The sequence below is a fragment of the Bison bison genome, unplaced genomic scaffold (genome assembly GCF_000754665.1).
Source record: "Bison bison bison isolate TAMUID 2011002044 unplaced genomic scaffold, Bison_UMD1.0 scf7180017864367, whole genome shotgun sequence".
Taxonomy (NCBI): Eukaryota; Metazoa; Chordata; class Mammalia; order Artiodactyla; family Bovidae; genus Bison; species Bison bison.
The window spans coordinates 5881410-5890878 of record NW_011494939.1 but is presented as its reverse complement, the minus strand read 5'-3'; the positions used below and the strand labels follow the sequence as shown (position 1 = coordinate 5890878).

Sequence of the window (9469 nt, the reverse complement as noted above, 5' to 3'; positions counted from 1 at the left end):
GCCTGCCAATGCAGGGGACACGGGTTTGCTCCCTGGTCTGGGAAGATTCTACATGCCACAGAGCAACTAAGCACATGAGCTTCAACTACTGAAGCCTGCACGCTCTGGGGCCCAGGAGCCACAACTGCTGAGCCCGAGTGCTACAACTACTGAAGCTCCAGAGCCTACAGCCTGTGCTCCGCAGCAAGAGAGGCCACCACACTGAGAAGCCCGCACACCACAGCTGGAGAGTAGCCCTGGCTCTTCACAACTAGAGAAAGCCCGAGCGCAGGAACAAAGACCCCCGCTCAGCCAAAACTAAAATGAAATAAGTAAATCTTTACAAAATAAAGAAAGAACAATTCCATTGGCTTTGTTTTCTAGATTCCTGTAAGGGAGAATGAGACAGAAATAAAGGAAACTGAAAACTTCACATTGTAACAAACATGGGTGTGAATAACAGATGCAGTGTGGATACTCTACTCTCTCCCAGAACACACTTCAGAAGTGTGTGTGTGTGCGTGTGCAATACACAAATGCCAATGCTCCCGAAACTCACCTTAAGAAGACACAAGCTTGCCTCTGCTTTCCTCTCGTCTTCCCTCATCTCCCTTCAGAGTGGGGGCTGGTCAGGACCCCAGCACTTCATGTTAAGCCCCACGGCTACGAGTAAGAGTGGCAGCAACAACAGGCAGGTCCATGAAGCCCAGCAGCTCCATGGCAGAGCTGTCACCCCAGTACCCAGTCAGCAGCCTCACTGCCCACTGCGTGGAGAAGAACTCAGTGGGATCCTTGTTGCAACTCTCCTCCCACTGTCCCCTGCTACCTCCACTTGTCTGCACTCCTGTCCCCCTGCACAAATGGAGGGTAATGGAGAGTAAAGGAGTCTCTGTCCCCACAGTAGGATCAGGGGCTCAACTAGGCATGACAGATTCCAGAAGATGAGGAAAAGGCCTGGCCTCTCACAAGGAGGCTGAGTCTCGGCCCAGGATCCAGCCCAGTCAGGCAGATGGACAAAAGAGAGGTGAGTGACTCCTCCCAGGGGCACCTGGGGTACTGCAGACAGCCCCACCAGCTGTCTGGTGCCCCCAGAGGATGAGACAGCTCAAGGCCTACCCAACACCCATCAGCTGAGGAGCTGGAACCCCACTTGTGGGCTCCAGTCATCCCCTGGAAATCAAATCACTAAATGTCAACTCGCCAAGTGCCCTGATTTGGTGAGGATTTTTTCACCATTTTTTCAAAATGTCTGGGATTTTGCCTCCTCTGCCACTTTAAATGCAGAGGATCAGATTTCCCTGAAATGCAGTCTCCTGCCTTGCTTATTTGTGCAGATTTATATGTGCTCCAGCCTCTGAGCTGATCATACAAACCCAGCTGACCGTCAGCTGGGTCAAGGAAAGCATTTCAGCCACTCCACAAGTGGGAACAAAGGTACTACAGGGCCAGGACCCCGAGTGGGGCTCTGGCCAGGCAAACGGAAACCTAGAAAAATACTCAATGATTTCTTAATAGCGGTTATCTAGGGGTTGGAATTCTTTCTAACAGGTGAATTTTTCTTTCTTTCTCATACATGTGTATATTACCACATTCACAGTGATTTACGATGATGAGCAGAAATCATTCTGGCAGCTCCCTTTGTTCTTGAAATCATATATCAAAGCCAAACAATGTTATAAGGGGCAGCGCCATTCTCAGGGCACCATAATTGTTTCAGTATCCCTGAGTTTTTCCCCTTTTGTCCTCTACAACAATATATCTCCAGTATTCCAGACTGTGCTCTGTGTTTTTTTCCTTCGCTCATCCTCTTTGACTTCCTAAAATCTGGTGAGCTAAAATGTGCCCACTCCAGCATGCCTGGCAAACTCTCTCCTTATCCCAATTGTGTCACTTTATGAAGCCACTTTTGTTGGGTCAGAAGTGTCACACTTTGTTTTTCTAGTTCCCATTATTTCATAAAAGACTAAGGGTGAAATGCAATGAAATAATCCAGAAACTTTTTTGAAAGCAACCAACTGTCGTTTAGAATGCAGGCTATCCTATAAGTTGAGCCCCTGACATGCATTAGAGTGGTGGAACCCGGACTCCACACTCCCACGAAGTGCCTGGGCTGCCTCTCCGGCCCTCACTTCTCCCCCTGTCCTGAAGAGGCACCCTCTGTAGTCTGTAGTCATACATTATTCAAATACCTGCACAGACATTCAGTTCAGTCGCTCAGTCGTGTCTGACGCTTTGCGACCCCATGGACTGCAGCACACCAGGCCTCCCTGTCTATCACCCACTCCCGGAGTTTACTCAAACCCATGTCCATTGAGTTGGTGATGCCATCTAGCCATCTCATCCTCTGTCGTCCCCTTCTCCTCCTGCCTTCAATCGTTCCCAACATCAGAGTCAAACATCTCGCATCAGGTGGCCAAAGTATTGGAGCTTCTGCTTTAACATCAGTCCTTCCAATGAATATTCAGGACTAATTTCCTTTAGGATGGACTGGTTTGATCTCCTTGCTGTCCAAGGGACCCTCAAGAGTCTTCTCCAACACCACAGTTCAAAAGCATCAATTCTTCGGCGCTCAGCTTTCTTTATAGTTCAACTCTCACATCCATACATGACCACTGGAAAAACCATAGCCTTGACTAGATGGACCTTTGTTGGCAAAGTAATGTCTCTGCTTTTTAATACACTGTCTAGATTGGTCATAGCTTTTCTTCCAAGAAGCAAGTGTCTTTTAATTTCATGGCTTCAGTCACCATCTGCAGTGATTTTGAAGCCCAAAAAGATAGTCTCTTACTGTTTCCATTGTTTCCCCATCTATTTGCCATGAAGTGATGGGATCAGATGCCATGATTTTAGTTTTCTGAATGTTGAGTTTTAAGCCAACTTTTTCATTGTCTTCTTTCACTTTCATCAACAGGCTCTTTAGTTCTTCGGTTTCTGCCATAAGGGTCGTATTATCTGCATATCTGAGATTATTGATATTTCTCCCAGCAATCTTGATTCCAGCTTGTGCTTCATCCAGCCCGGCGTTTCTCATGATGTATTCTGCATATAAGTTAAATAAGCAAGGTGACAATATACAGCCTTGACGTACTTCTTTTGGAACCAGTCTGTTGTTCCATGTCCGGTTCTAACTGTTGCTTCTTGACCTGCATAAAGACTTCTCAGGAGGCTGGTCAGGTGGTCTGGTATTCCCATCTTTTTAAGAATTTTGCACAGACACTGACTTGGCCCAAAGTGAACTGTTGGCTGCCAGCAGCGCCATCAAGTGATGGCTCTGAGAGGCTGTCCTTCCTCTGACAGATCCAAAATCTGATGTGGTATAAAAGATACCCCAGGGGAGTCACTAGAGAATGCGGAAAGGTGATTCTCAAAGAGGAGGATTCTATGTGAAAGAGGTTTCTCTTCAAAAACCAGGTGTACCAGAACCACCCCAGTTTCTCCTCTGGTTAGGGTCCCTGTGTATTACCTTCTGTTTTTTTCTGCTAGAGAAGCTCAGAGGCTCAAACTTGCTGCAAAAGAGAAGGCCTGACTGACCCCAGGGTAACAAATCAAACTGTAAATCTTGCCAGCACCTATTTTGAGACATTATGCGTGCATGCATGCTAAGTTGCTTCAGTCGAATCTGACTCTTTGTGAACCCATGGACTGTAGCTGCCAGACTCCTCTGTCCATGGGATGCTCCAGGCAAAATACTGGAATGGGTTGCCATGTCCTCCTCCAGGGCTGAGACACTATAACACTCGCAAAAATGCCGGCCTGGGCAGGTCAGTGGAAACTAACGTCCAAATACTGCTTCCAGTGGCCTGAGTTCTTGAAGCTCTGTTCCATCTCAAAGACAGCCTAGGCCCCTCTGCAGGATCTAGCCCTACCACCGGCTGTTGTGTCATCTTGCCCCCTTCCCCGGGTCTTTTCCTGCTCCACAAAGGTAGAGCGAGGCCCCTGGAGCCAGTGCCCCTCTCTCTCCCTACCGCCCCTCAGACCCTTCTCCACTAGGGCCCACTTAGGCCCCTGGTCACAAAGAAACAACCATTAGCCCAAAGACTGGAAAAAAAGTAGTTTTAATAAATACAAAAATCTCCAATAATGACTCTGCTCAGCTCAGGGGCAGCAGGAGTGAAGTGGAAGGGGACCCTTGGTGCTGAGTGAGGATAAATTAAAAATCCCAACAAGCCAGTGACAGTATGTACAGAAGGAAAGGGGTTGGGCTTCCAAGGCAGGAGCCGGAGGGTGACAAGGCCGGAGTTGGAGCTGACATGGCCTTGGTCTGCCCTGGCTGCCCCTCCCCCGTGTGCAGTTGTGGTTCCCAGAGGTAGTGGGGGAGGGGGAAGAGGCAGAAGAGAGGGGCCAAAGGCACTGGATTTCTCGCAGGAGAACTCGGGGTCCTCGGTGCCCCTCCTTCCCTCGGCCCAGGCCCCATCCTCTTGGTCGCGGGGCCTCTGGCTGCTCCCTAGGAGCCTTCATCTTCTTTCCCAAGCTCTGGGACTGTCCTGGTCTCTGGGGCTGCTGGAGGCAGAAGAGAGTGAAGTTTGGAAGAGGAGCAAGGGGGTGGCGGGACACAGAGGACACAGCGGAGCTTCCCTGTTCTGATCTCAGAAAGGTCAGAATTCATGAAGCAAGTCAGCACACACCAGCTGTGTGCCTTTAGCCTAGTTGCCTGATCCCTTTGAGGGTCAGCAAGTTCCTTGGTGAAGAAAAGGCAATGGAGACCAAGCCTACAAGGTTGCTGTGGGAGGGGACAGGACAACACTTGTGCAGCAGAGGGCACTGCGCCCAGCATGTAGTCGGTGCTCCCTCCCCTCCCCAGGCATCCCAGAGCTGCCGCCCCAGACCCCGCACTTACGCCGCCGCCGGGGTGTGCAGTGGGAGCAGCAGCGGCTCTCCTTCCCTGGGCCGCAGGACAGTGGCGGTGAACAGTCATCCCGCTCACAGTGGGGCACCCCTGCCTGGTGCAGGACAGACCAGATCCTGAGGGTTCCCAGAGGTGCTGGGGCACAGTGGCCTTCAGCCTCCTAGGGGAAGCCCGCCTGCCAGGAGCCTGCCCTCCCTAGGAAGTTCCCCTCCCCCAGGCCAGGTCCCCAACGCCTACCTCACACAAGCCCCCACTCACCCCACATCTGCAGGTAATACAGCTCATCTCCCCAAAGGGGGGCACCGAAGGGTGCCAGCTCTGGCTCTCTGGGAACCACTGCCCTGCAAAACGGCAGCCTCGGGGCCCATCAGCCTGCATGGGGTCCCCCAGTTGGGGGTGGCCCCCTGACCCCACTGTGGGCAGGAAGAGGAGGAAAGGAGAAATAGATCAGTAGATGTGAGCTCTGTGGGGACCATCCAGGCCATATTTGTCACCTAGCAGTTTCTGGCACTTAGTAGGTGATAAATTTGGATAGATGGGTGGATGGATGGGTGGGTGGATGGGTGGGTGGATAGGTGGGTGGGACAGGAACTGGATCCCGTCACAGCCCACTAACACATGCACATTCTTTTGTTGCATGTAGATCCCTGGCTTCGGGCTAAGCAGAGAGCAGCCTGGGTAAATGCTGAATTAGCTAAGACATCCCTTCCCTCCACCTTCAAAAGGCATCCCCTCGCCACGCATCCCTCCCACCCAGGACAAGGCATGAAGAGCCTCGTCTGCCCCTAGAGGCCTCAGTGCCCCTGTCCCCCTTACCTGGACACTGCTTGCAGCAGTCAGTGGGGTTGGCGCGGACGGGCTGGGCGCAGGCCAGCCGGGGACACTGCACCTTCTCACAGTGTACCTCCCCAGTGCCCCCCTGCAGGGATCCATGGAGTGAAGGGTGTCAGGAGAAAGGCAGGACACACAAGCCTTCTGCCTCCTCCTTTTCCTTTCCCATACCTCGGACGCATGACCTTTTTCACCCAGAGGTCTTGTAGTGAAAGTTACTCGGTCGTGTCCAACTCTTTGTGACCCCATGGACTATATAGTCCATGGAATTCTCCTGGCCAGAATACTGGAATGGGTAGCCTTTCCCTTCTCCAGGGGATCTTTCCAACCCAGGGATTGAACCCAGTTCTCCCTCATTGTAGGTGGATTCTTTACCAGCTGAGCCACAAGGGAGGCCCTAGAATACTGGAGTGGGTAGCCTGTCCCTTCTCCAGGGAATCTTCCCAACCCAGGAATTGAAGCGGCGTCTCTGCATTGCAGGCAGATTATTTACCAGCTGAGCTACCAGGGAAGCCCAGAGGGCTTGGACTGCAGCTTTATATGCATGCCAATTTGCTTCAGTCATGTCCGACTCTTTGTAACCCTATGGACTGTAGCCCTCCAGATTCCTCTGTCCATGGGATTTTCCAGACAAGAATACTGAAATAGGTTGCCATTTCCTGCTCCAAGGGATCTTCCTCACCCAGAGATCAAATCTGTATATCTTGCATCTCCTGCACTGGCAGGCAGGTTCTTTACTACTTTACAAATCTTCATTGTAGCCCTGCAAGGTAGGTGCTACCATCTTTACTACTTTACAAATCTTCATTGTAGCCCTGCAAGGTAGGTGCTACCATCTCTGCTTCTGGGCGAGCAAAGTGAGATTCAGGGACATACAGAAAGTGCCCAGGGTTACATGGAGCTAGTCAGCTGGGAGAGCCAGAATTCACCCAAATTCACCTTTTCCTACAGGAAGCCAACTTTCAAAGCCCAGGAACTGAGAGTTCCCTGTGGCCTAGTGGTTAGGACTTGGCACTTTCCTGCCGTGGGCCCACGTTCAGTCTGGGGTCCTGCAAGTCACATAGTGTGTGTGCTGTCTATGCTTAGTTGTTCAGTCGTGTCCAACTCTTTTCGACCCCATGGACTGTAGCCTGCCAGGATCCTCTGTCCATGGGATTCTCCAGGCAAGAATACTGGAAGTGGGCTACCATTCCCTCCTCCAGGGGATCTCCCTGACCCAGGGATCAAACTCAGATCTCCTGCACTGCAGGCAGATTCTTTACCATCTGAGCCACCAGGGAACCCCAAGTCCCATGGTGTGGCCACCCCCCAAAAAGATTGTGCAAAGGACTTCTATTATTTTGATCACCAAGACTGGGCTTTACTCTCCCAGAAGCCCCTTCTCCCACTCTGCAGATCTTAGGGGTTCCAGCATCAGAGAAAGCTGGGCTGCCATACCTTGCAGGTGCAGACAGCACACTTAATTAACCCAAATGGGGGCACGACAGGGTGCCACCGGGTGCCTGCTGCCCGCCAGCTCCGGTCACCGTCAAAATAGCAGCCTGGTGGGAGACAGTGCCCAGCGCCATTAGTGCTGAGTTCATTAGCTAGGCCCACAACCCAGGCTTGAGCCTCAGGCCAAACCCACAGTGGTCTAACCCCAGGGCCTACTTGTGGGCCAAGGATTCTAATGAAGCCTCTCAGGTGTCAGTTGTAACCTGTGCCCCTCAACCACCTCCATCCCAGTAAATACACTCCCCCTCCCACTCCCCTCCAATCCTACCCAACAGCTCCACTGGACTCCCCACCCCTGCATTCACACACTTCCAGCTCACCCTCGCCAGGGTCCCTGTTCCTTGGCAGCCCCGGGAGGTCTTTGACATCTTGTTTCTCTGTGGATCCAAAGAAATAATGAAGGCAGAGGATGGCCCCCTTCTTCCTTCCCTCCCCAGAGGCCTCACCGCCTCCCATGGTGGACCCTCCATGACCCTCTCCACTCCTGCAGGGCACTCACCCGGGCACACAGGGCAGCACTGGTCTGGTGCCTGCACTGGGCTTGGACAGCTGGGCGGCGGGCACACCACGGGGTCACAAATCACCGTGCGTCTCTGCAGGGAGAGACTGAGGGTTGGTTCCAGGGCTCCAGAACCCTGGCCCCAGTGCGCCCTTCCGGGGCCTCCTACCTGGCAGATGCAGAGTGAGCAGAGCGGGTCATAGTTAGGAGCCCAGCGAGCCCCGTGGGGGCGCTGCTGCCCCTCGAAGAAGCAGGTGTTGGGGTCTCGGAGCCGACTGGGGCCACCTGGTCTGGCTGGCGCTGGGGTGTCTGGGCCCGGCACAGCGGGCAGTGGGGCCACCATGGCCGCCACTGCCTCCAGAGCCCCAGGCGCCTGCACTTCTTTGTCTCCCGCTGCCGCCAGGCGCAGGCCGCCCACCTCGCATTGGTTGGCAATGTGCACCTGAGAGGAGAGGCAGGTTGAGGCAGCACCCAGGCTCCCTCTTGCATCTCCACCAGTGGCAGCCAAGACACCCAGAGCACCCACTGTGCCCCAGAAGGGTGCTCTTAGCCACAACACTCATCCCAGCTGCCAAGGACAGGCGGTCAGCTTCTCGCCTCATTAAGTACCTAGTGTGGCTTCATCCTCTCAGCGAGCTAGGGAGTGTGCGCAATTCTACCGCCCCCAGGGTCCGGAGAGGGCAAGTGGCTAACAAAGAGCACCACGGTGCTCACCCGAATCTGACCCATCCCAACTGGCCCGCACTGCCTCCCTACCTGCCCTCGCAGCTCCCCTTGGGGGCTCCCCTTGGTGGTGATCAGCAGGGAGGCAGAGCCCTGAGCCAGGTGCCGCAGCAGCTCGGGCTCCAGGTCCTTCACCACACCCTGGGCCTGGCAGCAGACAGAAGAGGGGACAGAACAAGGCACTCTCGGACTAAGCCTACCATTCCCAGTTTCTCAGGTAAGGAAACTGAGACTCAGGGAAGTTAAGTAAGGTCTCCAGAGAAGCAAGCCCATCAGCAATGGAGTAGAGCTCAGAAGCCCCAGGTCCACGGCAACCCAGCCTGTGTCAGGAGCTTGGTCCATCCCACCCACCCCTTGGAGTTCCAGGACATTACATCCTACCCACGAGATCCCAGCAGAGTAAGACGCAGGTGGGTAAAGGGATACTAAAAGGCTGAACCAGATTTGTACCCAGGTCTGCCTGACTCCTGAGGCTTGCCTGCTCTCTGTTTCCCCTGCCCAGGCCCACAGAGCCTTTCATGCTAAAAAGCAGCTATTTTCCAAACTGCCTCCCACCAACACCTCCTCACCTCCGGGCCATAGAATCCCTTCAGCAGCCGCCGGGGCCCTGGCATTCCAGGAGGCCCGAGGAGGTGGGCAGTGATGGTGCCCTGTTCTGAGCCACCAAGCCCTGCCAGCAGCACTTCATAGTGCAGGTGACAGTGGGTGTCCAGGGAGAGCCAGGCGTGCCCTGCTGCCTGGCTCTGCACCGGGGGCAACACCAGGGCTCCTGCCAGGGGCACAGGCAGTGCTGGATCCGGACAGAGGAGAGATGACTGATGAGAAGATGGCTGAGAGCAGCGACTTAACCCTAGTATTTCCCATCTCCCTTGGCACAGACTCCACAAACTAGTGGGCACTGTCCACAGGCCCAGGGCTGGGGAAGCGGCAAGGGAGAGGCCTGCATTGTGGTGAGAGGGACCATCTCCCGGCAGGGCCACCCTGAATATCCTCACCTTCTCCAGATGCCAACTGGAGCTCAGGTGCAGAGAAAGAAGTGTCAGGCTCTGGCCCTCTGGCACCATCCCTCACATGCTTGAATTAGAGGACACCAAAGG

General features: G+C 53.8%; 1 protein-coding gene across 1 annotated transcript in view; it reads right to left on the bottom strand.

Moving 5' to 3' along the window:
- Positions 1-4015: 4015 nt before the first annotated feature.
- The window catches only part of CHRD (chordin), a gene marked incomplete at its 5' end in the record, with an annotated part of 9405 nt that continues 3951 nt past the window's right edge, over positions 4016-9469 (bottom strand). Inside the window, 10 exons of the mRNA XM_010855714.1 lie at positions 4016-4479; positions 4817-4919; positions 5084-5238; positions 5642-5744; positions 7094-7197; positions 7471-7527; positions 7650-7743; positions 7819-8091; positions 8406-8519; positions 8942-9162. Coding sequence (XP_010854016.1) covers positions 4424-4479; positions 4817-4919; positions 5084-5238; positions 5642-5744; positions 7094-7197; positions 7471-7527; positions 7650-7743; positions 7819-8091; positions 8406-8519; positions 8942-9162 — 1280 coding nt within the window. The remainder of the gene's footprint in view (positions 4480-4816; positions 4920-5083; positions 5239-5641; positions 5745-7093; positions 7198-7470; positions 7528-7649; positions 7744-7818; positions 8092-8405; positions 8520-8941; positions 9163-9469) is intronic.